At 32.6% G+C, this 16,408-nt stretch overlaps 1 protein-coding gene and 1 pseudogene across 1 annotated transcript; both read right to left on the bottom strand.

The window, feature by feature from the left end:
• Nucleotides 1-945: 945 nt before the first annotated feature.
• LOC142531817 (uncharacterized) lies at nt 946-3,178 on the bottom strand. The gene is made up of 7 exons (XM_075638089.1): nt 3,007-3,178; nt 2,772-2,893; nt 2,606-2,658; nt 2,393-2,456; nt 2,202-2,244; nt 2,024-2,071; nt 946-1,247 (listed from the first exon to the last, which is right to left on the bottom strand). The coding sequence occupies exons 1-7, from the start codon at nt 3,091-3,093 to the stop codon at nt 1,077-1,079; spliced, it is 588 nt and encodes a 195-aa protein (XP_075494204.1). The 5' UTR covers nt 3,094-3,178; the 3' UTR covers nt 946-1,076.
• Nucleotides 3,179-11,218: 8,040 nt separating this feature from the next.
• On the bottom strand, nt 11,219-16,150 carry LOC142531102 (putative receptor-like protein kinase At5g39000; annotated as a pseudogene).
• Between the last annotated feature and the right edge of the window lie 258 nt (nt 16,151-16,408).

Here is a 16,408-nt window from a genome sequence, read left to right as displayed (position 1 = left end):
GCCCAATACATATCTGGGCTATTTTATTCCAAAGCGCATATGATTTTATTCAAACTCACCTCCAAACTATCTTTTTGTCCAAAACTTTGCCCAGATGTCTTTCCATGTTTCAGAAATTTTTTATTAAATTATCATCGTGAATTCTTCCATGTAATATTATTTTACCTTAAGTATTTATTTGTCTTTTTCGTGCTTTACTCCGTTTCATCAACTGTATTTGCTCGCAGCGTTCCGGAACGGCAGCTGTTGTGATAGTTCTAAACTGAAATGGGTCTGTTTATGGAGTATCGTCGATTTTTTGGCGGTCTCGACTATTGCATATCTATTTTTTTATTCCTCTTCTCCCATCCCCAAAATTTCCAATTTTAAACGTTTTTCAAAATTTATATTTTTTCCCCTTAAATCGGCAACGGTCATTGGTCGACCATTGTATGAAATATTTATACCGTATTTAGCTTCCACTGCTTTTGTTTAATGTAATAGACAAGTCTTAAGGTTTAAGAAAACTGTCTTCTATTTTTAAGCAAAAATACATGCATACAATATATTCGACACCACTTAAATTAGAAGTAAGTATTTTGTAATTATTTCTAAAAGGAATAACGAATCTTTGTAATCAAAATTTTTAAGCAATAATCTGAATTCCTGATCGGTGAGATAGCCCTAGAGATGGAAAAGGGTATGCATGCGTTGTAAAGTTCAAGAATCTCCTCACCTTTTCATCTTGTTTATTGACTTCGAGCCAATATATATTGATAGCATGTCGATAATTTGGTGGGTTGGATTATGACTTGAGAAGAAATATAGATATCTGAGAAGATCATAGAAAGTGATTGATCCTAGTATTGAAAACCCACTCGTACATGAAGAGCGACGGGGAGCCCAATATAAAGGACGCAATTTCAGAGGAAAGGGGTAACAAATTAACAGTCAGCTGCGAACCCATGAAGTTAGTCGGGGAAGAAAAGTCCTCCGATTAATGCAGCCAGCGTGCATAATTTATATAAGTTATCTCTGTAGTCTGTATATCCTTACAACCAGTGAACACTTGCCTTGTAAATTTGTTGAAATATGTTCTAGCTGACTATGTGGGGCTCTTCGTTGTCGCTATAGTTGTCCACATCATCTCTGCTAAATTCGGCATATTCATCTAGCGATGAGGCAGTGAATAATTCACCAGCCTTACTGTTGTCTTTGGTTGGTGTTAGCGTAGGCTGAGTCGCACTTTGAGATTTCCCTTTGTTCATCTGTTGCACAGACATCGAATGATCATAAGCTACAGAACAAAATGAACAAATATATAATTGAAGAAATTCAATCTAATCACATAAAATCCCATAGGAATAAAGTTCACTACTAGAATAAATAACAATATCAAAGTTCCCATTTTGTGCTCTTCCTTTTCTCTTCCTTTTCAGTAGCAACATGAATCCCTTCCAGTCTTGCTCTCACCACTTGAGTATCATCAGAACTTTCATCATAAATGTTTCTCTTGCTTTTCAGTAGCAACATGAATTCCTTCCAGTCTTGCTATCACCACTTGAGTATCATCAGAACTTTCATCATAAATTACATTTTACAAGCTTTTCAGAGCGCATGCATTATGGATGTGATACAACACACATTTCTTTCTTACATCGATTCCCAACAATCACATGATACCACTAGCAGTGTGCATGGGCCATGGATATATATTTAAGATGTAGATATAGATATGGTTTCTCTTAGATTTTATAAATCATGCACTAATGACAGGTCGATATCAGTCATTCGCAATATGTTTTGCCAAAACCAATATCAAACTCTCACATAAAGTTGCCAAATCATGAGTGAAAAGAAAATATTCATGACAGTAATAATCTCAACATATTCACAGAATGTGGAAAATTGTTTCAAAAGTGTGCTTCTATTTCTATATCACGCACCACCAAGCACCCACAAGGAAAACAACAAATATTGATAAAAATAAAATTAATAGGAGACTAGATCTTCTATTGGGATGAAACTTGAAGGATATACTTACAGTTCGAATCAAAGTTCTCCTTTCCCTCTCCCGAGCATTATTGATGGCCTATAAGCAATCAACATTTCTAATAAGGCTCTAACATTACAATCAACAATCAATTTATAAATTCACAAAAATCTAAGATAAGCAAGAAAACAAACAAAATAGGAAATTCTTATAATCAGGAAAAGCAAACCTCCTCCAGTGTCTTCTGTTCAGCTTCAACTTCAGAAATATCTCTGCAAGAGTACCCAAAAAATATCTTAAATATGCCACCTCCACCACCTTAACAATCAATTCATATAATCTTCTTCCTTTCTCGAGGAAATTCATTTCATCGAGATATTGATCTGGATAAAAAATTGGAAAATAAGGGAAAAATTACACCTCCCAATTATGTGGCCAACAGGACGCGAGCACTTGGCACATACATGTTGCTCCTTAGCACAGCCTACACACAATTTCCCCCTCAGACAATCAGAACAAACCCTCTCGAGTTAAAAAGATCAAAACTTCCACACATTATGCACGTTATATTTTGTAGAATAATTGCCTTAACGCTTGATTAAATCATTTTTTCAAAAAGAAAAAAAAACTAACCATTGCATAGATTGTGGTAAGCTTGTCGAACATTCCTCTTGGAACACTTCTGACTAAAAATAATTCACTTAAATAAAATCAACAACCAGAAGATAATACTAAGCAGAAGAACCGCTACAGATAAAATAATTGCACAATAAAACATAATTTCAAATGCGAAACGTACCATTTCGAGGGTTCCATGAGAGGCTTATATTTTCCGTATTTTCTCTTCCATTCAATCTGTTCTTTACAGCGTGAGCAAACCCCTGTCACTTCTGAATACGGCCTGAAACTGCCCCCGACTTCCTGGAATCAGCAATCCATAAAACAATTACATTAACAGCAACACAAATTCAATACAAATACATACATGTTTACGTTAAAAAGAGTGTGAATTTAGTATGAAAACGGATATATACGGTGGGATTAATCGTTCGGCCGGAGTTGGGCTTCCAGGCGAAGCTGTTCTGGTGCTTCGGTGGACCTTTACGGATGCCTCCGCTCATCTCTAGGCGGCGCGTCGTCTCCCCAGACTATGAATTTAGGCGTCTTATGTAGTAGCTAGTTTACTGGGCCGGATAAGTAAGGTCTAAGCCCATCTCAAATAACTCCTTTTATTAAACAAAAGTATTTTTATAGCAACTGGACCGGTTCTTGTGACACACAAATTTTCAATAGACTTTTAACTTCTTCATATAATTTAATAATATACAAACATTAAAATCTAAAGTATAATTATAAATTATTAAAAATTGTCTTTGATCGATCTCAAATATTTGGATGAATTTATAAAACTTCTAACTCATGTATAAACTATTTATTTCTCTTTCTCTCACATCTCAATATCTCATCATCTCTCTTCTTATCTCATCTCATGTATCTCTATCATTCTCTAATTTTCGAAAGGTATCTCTACATACATTTTGTTTTTTTTCTTTTCATATGTTTATTTTTTGGCTGATTTTTCATTTAATAATTTTTTATTTTAATATCTTAGAAAATTTTGAATTCTAAAATTGATTTTGTGATATTTAATTTATGATTTATACAAATAAATTTAATATTCAATAATAATAAAAGATAATCCATAAAACAATGTCTCTTAATTTTTAATAATAGAATATACTCTCAACAAGCATGATAAAAAATAAAATAAAATAAATTTTTTGAGTTATAATGTATAAAGAAATTTTACAATATTATGGATAAAATAATTTGTTTTCTTTGTTGTTTAAAAATTTATTATTTTTCTCTATTTTATGACTTCTACTTTTGAAATTCTACTATGATTAAAATTATAAAAAAAATTAATAAAAGTATTGCAATATATATAAGAAAATTATAAATTTTTATTGGCTCGTAAAATTAAAAATAATAGTAATTTTTTATTAAATAAAATTAAATTTTTTACTATCAAATTTTTATAAAAATTATATATATATATATAATGAATGTGTTATATATGTCAATTAATTATTATTTCAAATAAATTAATAAAATAATATGTTATAATTAGATACAATTTTATAAAATTTTATAAAAAAAATTAAAAATTTTATAATAATATTGCAAAAAAATCTAAATGAATCAAATAAATTTATTTGTAAATATGTGAGATTCTATAAAAGTCAATAAAAATTTATCAAATTTACAAAAATATATCATTTAAAAAAAATAGGTCTCTTGTGAGACGGTCTCACAGATCTTTATATGTGAGACGGGTCAACCCTACTGATATTCACAATAAAAAGTAATACTCTTAGCATAAAATATAATATTTTTTTATGGATAACCCAAATAAGATATATGTCTCACGAAATTGATCTGTGAGACCGTTTCACAAGAGTTTTTATGTTAAAAAAAATTAAAATTCATCAAAACAAACTTTAAATTAAATACACTCCATTAACTTTATTTCTCAAAATAAGTACGCTAATAGTTAATTTAATGACAAAAATTCTTATAAAATGGTTAAAAAATAATATTTTATTATTTTATTCTTCGATTAAGCCCATCATTTCGGATCCAGATCCTCTAATGTGTAGAGGACAACAGCATTGTGTATTGTTGTGCTGTTATGTTTTTTTTTTTTTTTCTTTTTTTTTTTATAATTTTTTTAAGTTTTCTGCTCTTAGGCTTGCCATTAAAAAACGATCCAAATTGTATTATTATTAAAATCAAAAAATCAAAAAATAATTCAATGATAAATAATTGACTAACTATACTTAAAAAATTAAAATAAACGAAAAATTTAATTAAAGTATAAATTTATAATTATATATATATATTAATATATATATTAAATTATAATTAAATTTATGTTATAGGAAATCATGTATATAATTTATTTCCATTAAGTTAAATTAATGATTTTAAAATTGAATATTATTATATCAGTAATAATATCTTTACTTGTTAACAAATTTTCACGAAAAAAATTCTACTCCAATCTTAAAAAATGTTTACTTGTTAAAAAAAATTTCATACTTGTTAACTTAAATTTTTTACACACCCAAAAATTCTAAATATCAAATCAATCAATAAATGTGTGATATTAGGAGTCGTTCTACTAATATTTTCAATAAGGAGCTGCATTTGAAAAAATACACTTTCATGAACCTCGTAAAATTATTTTGATAAGTATAAGGAGAATATTTTTATTCAGTAGCATATAAAATTCTTAACCATAAATCACGACATCATTTATTTGTTAAATACATAAAACCTACAAATTTTTAGTGAAGTTGGTCTCCTTTTCTTTCTCATTTATTTTTGGATTATTTGTAAAGAAATTCTATAAATAGATCTCTCATTTGTGAAGAAAATCACAATTGAGTAGAGAGAAAAATTTTATAAAGTGTGTAGTTTGGCAAATTTTGAGAGTTTGAGATTTTTATTTTTACCATAAATTTTTACTTTTTCATAACACGTTATCAGCACGAAGCTCTAAAAGTCCTCCATATTTTTCCAAGCTCCAAAACAGAAGAAAAAGGTAACAAAAGTAATAATATTTATTTTACTGTTTATTTATTTATTGTGTATATATTTAATATATAATATAATGTTATTCAGAAATCATAAAAATAAATTTTTCAAAAACTTGTTATAAATCCTGGGAGGATGTTAAGACGACATCCCACACTCCCGGTAAGGGATACGACAAGTATAAAAACCTATAAGGTTTTTAAACAAAATACCTTATGATACCTCATTATAATAATGTGATATAATATACATAATTATTTGAACATGACTAATATTATACACATCATATTATTAGCATAAAATTATACAAATACATACATTTATTTTTTGTACACCAATGGTCATAAACGGTAACAGAACGGCTAGTTTTTGCCCTATAAATATGATCTTACAAGCGCATTCAATCACTTCAACTTTCTCTTCTTCTCTAAAAAGTTATTCTTCATCAAATTTTTTGAAGAAAAAAAGAAGATGACTTTCTCAAGGTTATTTTTAATTATTTTGGTTATCATACTCACGAGTCTTGTATTTATCGGAGAATATTCTCCTCGTGTGTTTTCTTTATTTTTACGAATGTTTGTACTTGTTGTTTATCAATTACTTTGTATTGCAATATTCATTAACTAATAAAATGCATCGTAATTTTTTTAGTACCACCATGTCAAACTTGGCAAAGCTCGAATTCATTGCTCTTGATATTAACGGGAAAAATTATATGTCATGGACTCTCGATGTAGAAATGCATCTTGAATCATTGGGTCTAAATGAGACCATAAAAGAAAATGGCATATCAACATCACAAGAAAAGGCAAAAGCCATGATATTTTTGCGTCGACATCTCGACGAGAGATTGAAATGTGAATATTTAATTGAAAAAGATATATGGCTTTGTGGAAGAGATTAAAAGAAAGATTCGAACATATAAGGAAAGTTATACTTCGACCACCCGGGATGAATGGAATACATTGAGATTTCAAGATTATTAAAAAGTCAGTGATTATAACTCGACGATGTATAGAATAATCTCGCAATTAAAATTTTGTGGGCACGAGATTACTGAATTGGAAATGTTGAAAAAATATTTTCCTCTTTTCACGCATCAAATATAAATCTACAACAACAATATAAAGTGCGTGGATTTTCGAATTTCCTGAAGTAAATGTCGTAAGCAAAAATGAATTTAAATTTGGAAACCAAAATCAAAGTTATAGACAAGATTTTGGTAGAGGATGAAATCGTGGTCGTGGACGTGGACGTGGAAGTGGTCGTGGCCGTGGTTTTGAAAATAATCGAGATAGTTACTCCTATAACTCATCTCAAAATAATGTCCCAAACCATCCACTGAAAAGGCATCATGAGAATATGAGTGTTAATGAGAATCACTCAAAAACATTTGAAAGTTCTTGTTTCAAATGTGGTACTCCAAGACATTGGTCCCGTATTTGTCGAGCCCCTGAGCACCTTTGTAAACTTTACAAAGAATCAATAAAAGAGAAAGAAAAGGAGACCAACTTCACTAACAAATGAACCTTTGAGTGATTCAATTCATTTTGATGCTGAAGATTTTCTGATTGATTTCTCGGACAATGATCAATTTGCTGGTGGAATAAATATGTAAAATATTTTATTTTTTAATGTGATAATGTTTTATCGTGTGTTATATTTTTACATATGTATTGTATTTTATTTTATTTTTATAAATGTATTGTTAGTAATTTATTTCATTGCATATTTTTTTGAAGTTCAAATATGAAAAATGCTATGAACAAAGCTGAAGTTTGCATACCTGATAGTGGTACAACGCACACTATCCTCCGAAATAAAAGATATTTCTTGGAACTAAAACCAACAAAAACAATGGTGAATACAATATCAGGTCCTGTAGACTTGATTAAAGGTTGTGGTAAAGCACAATTTTTGTTACCTAATGGTATAAAATTTTTGATCGATGATGTTTTGTATTCACCACAATCGAAAAGAAATTTGTTGAGTTTTAATGATATATATTCCCATGGTATGATACTCAAACAATGAATGAAGGGAATAAGAAATATATGTGTTTTACCACATATAAATCAGGAAAGAAATATATGATTGAAAAACTACCAATGCTCCCAACTGGATTGCATTATACACATATAAGTCCCATTGAATCAAACATGGTAGTTGATAATTCTTCAATATTAACCAATGGCATGATCGATTAGGACATCCTGGTTCAACAATGATGCGAAGAATTATAGAAAATACACATGGTCATCCGCTGAAAGACCAGAAGATATTTCAGAATAATAAGTTTCAGTGTAAAGCATGTTCTCTTGGAAAACTTATTATAAGACCGTCACCAGCCAAAATCCAAACTGAATCAACAATGTTTTTTGAACGTATTCGGGGTGATATTTGTGGACCAATCCATCCACCATGTGGACCATTCAGATACTTTATGGTATTGATTGATGCCTCCAGCAGATGGTCACATGTATGTTTATTGTCAACTCGAAATATTGCATTTGCAAGATTACTGGATCAAATTATAAAATTGAGGAATCAATTTCCCGATTATACAATCAAGAAAATTAGACTTGATAATGCTGGTGAATTCACTTCCCAGACTTTCAATGATTATTGTATGTCTACGGGAATCACTGTTGAGCATCATGTTGCTCATGTGCATACACAGAATGGATTGGCTGAATCATTGATTAAACGTCTGCAACCGATTGCTAAACCAATGATTATGAAAACAAAGCTACCTATTTCTATGTGGGGACGTGCAATTTTACACGCTGCTTCATTAATTCGCATCAGATCAAGTGCATATCATAAATACTTCCCATTGCAGCTTGCATTTGGTAAAGAACCAGACATTTCTCATCTGAGAATTTTTGGATATATGGGGTATGTGCCTATTGCAGCACCTCAACGAAAGAAAATGGAGCTCAAAGAAAGATTGAAATTTATATCGGTTATGATAGTCTATCAATCATTCGATATCTTGAAACTCAGACATGCGACGTGTTCATAGCACGTTTTGCTGATTGTCATTTTAATGAGGAAATCTTCCCAATGTTAGGGGGAGAAAAAGAAACATACCGAAAAGAAAATTACATGGTATGTATCATGGTTGTTACATCTGGATCCAAGAACACAACAATGTGAAAAAGATGTACAGCAAATTGTGCACTTGCAAAGAATAACAAATCAAATACCAGATGCATTTACAGATGTAAAAGGTGTAACTAAATCATATATACATGTTATAAATGCTCATGCTCGAATTGAAATTCCAAAGAAACAAATTAAAAATACTCATGATGTCGTAAAACGCCTGAAGCGTAGAAGACCAGTCGGTTCCAAGGATAAAAATCCTAGAAAAAGAATTCATAGAGAAACACGATGATCACAAAATAGAGAATGATATTCCTGAAGAAACACATGATAATGAAAATGTTCTGTCAGAACAACAAACTGACGAAAGTCGTGAAATTTCTATCAATTATATTAATACTGGAAAAATATGAAATCGAAAAGATATAGAAGAGATTGATGATATATTTTCTTTTAATGTGACAATTGACATCATAAATGATAATGAAGATCATGAACCAAAATCTTTTGGTGAATGATAAAATCGGCAGGATTGGATAAAATAGAAAGAAGTCATCCAGGTTGAATTGGATTCGCTAAATAAACGTAATATTTTTGGACCTATAGTCCTTACACCTGAAGGTGTAAAACCTGTTAGATACAAATGAGTTTTTATTCGAAAGCGAAATGAGAAAAATGAAATTGTAAGATATAAAGCTCGACTTGTTGCACAAAGTTTTTCTCAAAGGCCTGAAATTGATTATGAAGAAACGTATTCTCCTGTGATGGTTGCAATTACGTTTCGATATTTGATTAGCTTGACAGTATCTGAAAATTTAGAAATGCGTCTTATGGATGTTGTTACAGCTTGCTTATATGGATCACTTGATAGTAATATATATATGAAAATCCCTGAAGGATTTAAGATGCCTGAAGCACAAAGTTCAAAACCCAGAAAATGTTATTATGTGAAATTACAAAGATCATTATATGGGTTAAAGCAATCGGGTCGAATGTGGTATAATCGGCTAAGTGATCACTTGATGAAAAAGGGATATGTAAATAATTCAATATGCCCTTGTGTTTTCATTAAGAAAACAACATCCTGATGAGTAATTATTGCTGTATATGTTGATGATTTAAACATCATTGGAACGAATAAGGAAATTCAAGAAGTTGTGTCATACTTGAAGGAAGAATTTGAAATGAAGGATCTTGAAAAAATCAAGTAATGTCTGGGTTTACAAATTGAACAAAAAGAATGTGGAATATTTGTTCACCAGAAAAATTATACAAAAAAGATCCTTAAACGTTTTAATATGGATAAATCAAATCCTTTAAGTACTCCAATGGTTGTTAGATCATTAAACATAGAAAAAGATTCATTCCGTCCATGTGAAGATGATGAAGATATTCTTGGTCCAGAAGTACCATATCTAAGTGTTATCGGTGCCCTTATGTATCTTACAAATTGTACAAGACCTGATATATCTTTTGCCGTAAATTTATTGAAAAGATTTAGCACATATCCAACAAAGATACACTGGAACGGAATTAAACATATAGTCCGCTATCTACGAGGAACGACAGACTTGGGACTTTTGTATTCAAAAGATGCTAATCCAAGTATAATTGGTTATGCCGATGCTGGATACTAATCTGATCCACACAAGGCACGTTCTCAAACTGGATATATATTTACTCGTGGAGGCACTGCAATTTCTTGGCGTTCACAGAAACAAACACTCGTAACAACTTCATCAAATCATGCCGAGATTATTGCACTACATGAAGCAAGTCGTGAATGTGTGTGGTTAAAATCAATGAGCCAACATATCCAAATCTCATGCGAATTATCATTCGACGAGAAGCCTGTGATACTATATGAAGATAATGTTGCATGTGTTGCTCAAATGAAAGAATGATATATAAAAAGCGACGTAACTAAACATATTCCTCATAAGTTCTTCGCATTTACCAAGGAGCTTGATAAGAATAAATATATTGATATTCGTCACATTCAATCAAGTGAAAACTCATCGGATCTCTTCACAACGGCACTTCCTACGACAATATTCAGAAAGCAAATATATAATATTGGGATGCGCAATCTACGAAATTTATGAAGAATTGTTCGTGTCAACATGAGGGAGATTTTACGTGACTGCAATCTTTTTTCCTTACTGTGGTTTTTATCCCAACGGGTTTTTCCTAGTAAGGTTTTTAACGATGCAGTATAAAAAACACGTAATGAAGACAATCATTATGATTATCATCATAAGGGAGAATGTTGAAAATTAATATTTAAAACATGTGTATTGAATATTTAAATGTTGAATATTTGAATGTTGAAAATAAGAGTTGTAAATATTGAAAATTAGTGTGTGATGATGTAAGTAATGATGAATTTATTTTTGGATTATTTGTAAAGAAATTCTAAATCACAATTGGGTAGAGAGAAAAATTTTATAAAGTATGTAGTTTAATAAATTTTGAGAGTTTGAGATTTTTATTTACCATAAATATTTACTTTTTCATAACAAAAACGACTTTGAATAGTTTATTGACAAAAATTATTCATACGTTTTGAGGAGGAAGTTGATGGCCGTTTGTGGAGGGGAAACAAAACAATGTGAAATGGACAGAAACGAAGTGAAATGGAGAGAAATTTGGGCCCATATTTTTCCAAGCCCAATTGAAACCAAAAAAATACTATGCTTATTGGCCCATATTTTTCCAAGCCCAATTGAAACAAAAAAAAAGAATACTATTGCACAGTACACAGTGCTGTTGAACTGAATCCCACCATTTCCATGGATTTTTCCAAAATATAAGTATATCTTGGGTATCTTCGGCGTTCCGCTTCTCTCATATCCACGTGCAAATCTTGACTACCTTGCAAAGCCCTTAGAACAAGGGACATTTTTGGTCGGTATTGTGGTTGGAATTGAGTGCATAAAAGAGCAATTTGGATGCATGTTTTCGCCTGCTCGCTTGAAAACTCGATAAAGTTCCATGTCTCTAACAGGCCCAACTCTCTCCCTTCTCTCCACAGGTTCCATACCTGCAATATGGTACGTATTCCCTCATGTTTGTGAGTGAAAAGCACAGAGATTTATATATGTATTGGCTTATTTACTGTATTTGGTATCATCATACTATCAAGTTATTCACTACCTTTTTGGAATTAATTTGTTTCAATGTGTATGACTTACAAAAGCAATCAGGTCCGGGTGTTGATTAGAACGGCCATGTTTACGTCCACTTAGTATCTCCAGGACCATTACTCCAAAGCTGTAGATGTCTGATGCACATACCTGGTTAGCCTGATAACCTTCCGGAGGGGCATAGTCACTGTACACATAAATTGCAGAAAACAACATTTTATTTGACCAAGAGAGTAAAGAATATTGTACTAGAAAGGATCTTGTAACTCACCTTGTGCTGATTACGGTATTGGTTTTAGTTTTACAGTAGTCAAATGCTATTTTAGGATTCATGTCAATGTCCAAAAAAATATTGCAGGGTTCAAGATTGCAGTAGATTGCTCTCAAGCCTGGACTTTGATGAAGACGGTAAACTCCTCCAGCAATCCCAATGATGAGTTTGAAGAACAGACTCCAAGGAAGCCGCTCACGTCTTTCTATTCGTGAGAGCAAGGTAATTAAAGTCATATATGTATCATGAAATGCAATTTTGAATTTCTGCACGTTATTCATCTATCTAGCAAGTATCATGTGAAAAGTTGGGAAAAAATAGCAAATGATTCTGAGTTACTTACCAAATAAAATATCATCAAGTCTTCTGTTTTCCATGAACTCGTACACAAGTATCATCTCTTCTCCATGAATGAAGTTCCCTAATAGTTTCATGATGTTTGGATGCTCATATTTGGATAGATGGTAAATCTCAAGTTTCGACAGCTTACGCCCAAACCAAGAACATTTAGTCCGTTTAACCGCGACTACCTGAGTTGTATGTAACACAGCCTATGCAAAACAAGAACAAAGTACCTTAATACAAGGATGATGAGGGTGAACTTTAACTCAATAAAGGTTAAATAGAGGGAAGTAATTGAGTTCATAGTCTTGAAACGTCACCTTGTAAAAAGTACCTCCTCGCCCTTTGCCCATAATGTTTGAATCAGAGAATCCAATGGTGGCAACTTGAATTGTTTCCCAATCAAACTCACTCAGTTTGAGCTCTGTTGCACAATCTTCTACAAGATCATCCCGCCTCTCATTAAAGAGTTCACTTCGTTCTATGGATTGCGCGGTCGAGAAGTTAGTTCGCAATAGCTTAATTTATTACATGGCATATGTGGGGCCCCAATTGTCAGGAATAAAGCCATGCCCCCAAACTCCAAAGGAAGAAGTAAGAAAACTCATAAATGTATATCCAAAGTAAAACCTTTGTATAAACAGGGCCATCATTTTCCTTGATTGAAGTATGAAAAATTAAAAAGCAAATGGGTATATACTCGGCAGTTCTTAACACTCCATGGTATATATAAGAAAGCAAATGGGAGATCCAAAGAAGAATTTGCTGCTGCTGCTGTTTTATTGTTTCTTTTAGTGCCAATCTAGGCTCATATCAATGTTAGTTATGAAGTTGGTATAATTTCTTGGTTACAAACGTTGTTCACGAAATTGGTTGTAAACTTTTCTCTAGGTCTGTCAGCTACAAATCTGTTTAGGAGTCTTGCTCAAATACATCAGAAAACTTTGGATAAAAGAGTATAAATTTGATGATTGATTGATAAGATAAAAGCATCATAATGATATATGTCGATCTTTAATGTGTTTAGACCCTTTTATTAGTTCTTAGGAAAATATGTATGAAAATGTTTCTCGATGTTGTTATTGCTGCATGATTACCTGATGTTGATTCTGTAAAGAAGAAAGACTTTGGCTTCTCCTGTAGGTCAAGTGCAAACTCAAGTTGTAATACAACTTTAGCCATTGATGGCCGTTTCTTTGGTTCATCATCTAAACAACTTTCAGCAACTCTCACAAATGTCTTCAAGCTATCTGGTAAGATTTCTCCCTTGATATTTAAACTAATAATCTTTTCAATATCTCCTTTACTAATGTTTTCTCGAGCCCATGTGGCTAGACTACGCTGATCTTCTTCAAGCCTAGGATCTAAAGCCGGTCTCCGACACAATACTTCTAACAAGACCACACCAAAGGCATATACGTCACTTTTCCTTGTCAGTTCACGAGTTCTAATATAATATGGGTCGAAGTACCCATATGTTCCCTTAACATTTGTGCTAACATGGCTTTGTGACTCGCAAATGTTTTCAGGTTTGGCCAAACCAAAATCTGAAACCTTAGCTACAAAATTTTTGTCCAACAGGATGTTTGAAGTTTTTACATCACGATGTATGATTCCATGACCTGTGTGGAGATAGTCTAGTCCCCGGCCAGCTCCAATGCAGATTTTAAGGCATTGGTTCCAGGAGAGAGAAGAAGAATGATTGTCAGCCTTAGCTTGTTTGAAGAGGTGATCCCCAAGTGTTCCTTGGATCATATACTCATAAACAAGAATCATCTCCTGTTGTTCATTGCAGTAGCCAATTAGTGAGACAAGATTAACATGTCGCAGCTCAGAAAGTGTCTCAATTTCTGTCCAGAATTCACGTGCTCCTTGATTGGAGTATCTTGTCCGTTGTTAATATTCCCCTTGTAGACTTTACCAAATCCACCATTTCCAATAACAAATGTATGGTTGAAGTTTTGGGTGGCTGCTTCAATCTCAGCCAGTGAAAAACAGCGGCATAGCCTTCTTGCCCTGGCTGATGGCTTTTTTTCTTCTTTTGTAAAATCATCGTCCCAAAGTTGCTGCAATATATAAATAACAATGTTTACGATAGTGATTATAGTTACAATTGCAGTCGCAATTATATTTCGGTCCCCACAAACTTGAAGTAACTTTTGTATAGTAGGGAATGGTGACCGTCGTGCTGGTGGCTGTGGATTTGGGCCTGCAAGACTGTTGTCCAAGTTACTCAACTTTATTATTTCAAATCCTTTAAAGGGTCCATTCCTATCCATCAGTTCATCAGTTGACTATGGAAATCAATAAACCGTGTTTGCCATCCTGTTTTCGTCCTTGTATCGTGGCCATGTAGTCCCCATATTGCAGGAACTCATTGTCGTACATTTTTTCAATCAATTGAATATCATGGTCTACTCTGATTTCGTTAATGGTGATTTTGAAAATCACTTGGGCTTCTTTTGCGTTCTTGAGTCCTAACTCACAGTAATGAATCCTTACCAAGTATCTGAATCCCACGTCAACAGCTATCTTCCAAGTAATATTATTGAGCTTGTTTATTTTACGCTCGGGAATGGCTGTCCTCATCATAAACATGCTAGAAAAATCATCACTCGGTTTCACAATCTGCCCGGTGGATTATTTCAAGAGCGGTATGATTATGATTATAGACGTGGGACAGAGACTTAAGACCAACCATTTGAACTCCACCACGAAAGTAAGAAAGATGCATAGGGATAGATATGATCTCAATGCCATTGATGAAAGCATATGTACCATCTTGTGGTTGAATACTTTGATCAGGATAGAAAATGATATCTAATCGTTGGTTTTCGTCTATGTTTATGCAGAATTCTTTTGCAAAAGATTTCCCCTTCCCACCTAGAGCATCAGCAGTTAGTGAAGCACTAAAGTCACTAAGCAGAGTGAAAGGACCAGCTTCAACGGTGAATAAATCCTTGAACCCTTTAAACCCTCTGTATAAAACTGGATTAAAGTGAAGGCGAACAAACTTGGGACCTGGATGGAGATGAAATGTGTATGAGAACTGAGATCTTGAAATCCTCGCTGCCTTGTACTGAGCTTGATCAGCTGATAGGATTGATCCACCTGCGACGCTTGAGCTTGTCGATGAGCCCTTTATCTGCACCGAAGCAGATATTTTTCTGTATTTATCTCCAATCCATTCCCTGCCATCAACCGCTGCAAAATTTTCAGTTGAGCCGCAATTTATAAGAATGCCACCCGTGAGTTGTTCGTGATCATGAAATGCAGCTGTGATTATCGCAAAGAAACCGATAACAAATGGAGCTGATAAAATTTCGAAGAAATCCATGTGAACCAAGGGGAAGGATACTTTGTCTTGTGGTGTTTGCTCAAATCTTGTCTTACTTTCCAAGCGTTGACATTTTTTTTGTTTATCATATCTGCAGATTGATAAGCAAGAGATGACTTATTTTGTTGTCCAAGTCTTTTTTTAGTGGCATTCTCTTCTCTGTTTTGGAACATAAATGCTTAACATGTTCTTCATTTAAAAATACTTTGGTTATGGTTTAAAAAGTCAACCTTCATTCACTTCATGAGACCAGCCAACTGACTAAAAATTTATTTATTACTTTGTAAAAATGTATACATTTCATGGATCAGAAATTTATTATTTTATGGCATGTCTTCATAAAATGTGTAGGTCGCCACCAACCCTTGAATGATTCTCACATATGATGTACAAATACTCGTAAAACTTGTCATATGTCACTTCGAATTGCAGCTAATCTATATATATATATATTCTATGTATCTATAAAAGTGTGGATAAAGGACATTGTTTTTCAATTGTGCAATGACAAAATTAACCTTCTATACACACTTCAAGAATAGAATATTAACTCCTATATTAATTTTATCAAATAACTCATCTTTATAACACATTTAAATGTTTTATCCTTTTAATTTTCTCACTGCGTTTTT

The sequence above is a fragment of the Primulina tabacum genome, chromosome 17, assembly GCF_025594145.1.
Source record: "Primulina tabacum isolate GXHZ01 chromosome 17, ASM2559414v2, whole genome shotgun sequence".
NCBI classification, from domain to species: Eukaryota; Viridiplantae; Streptophyta; class Magnoliopsida; order Lamiales; family Gesneriaceae; genus Primulina; species Primulina tabacum.
Note: the sequence above shows the minus strand (reverse complement) of the source record. Positions and strands in the feature narration are given on the sequence as shown.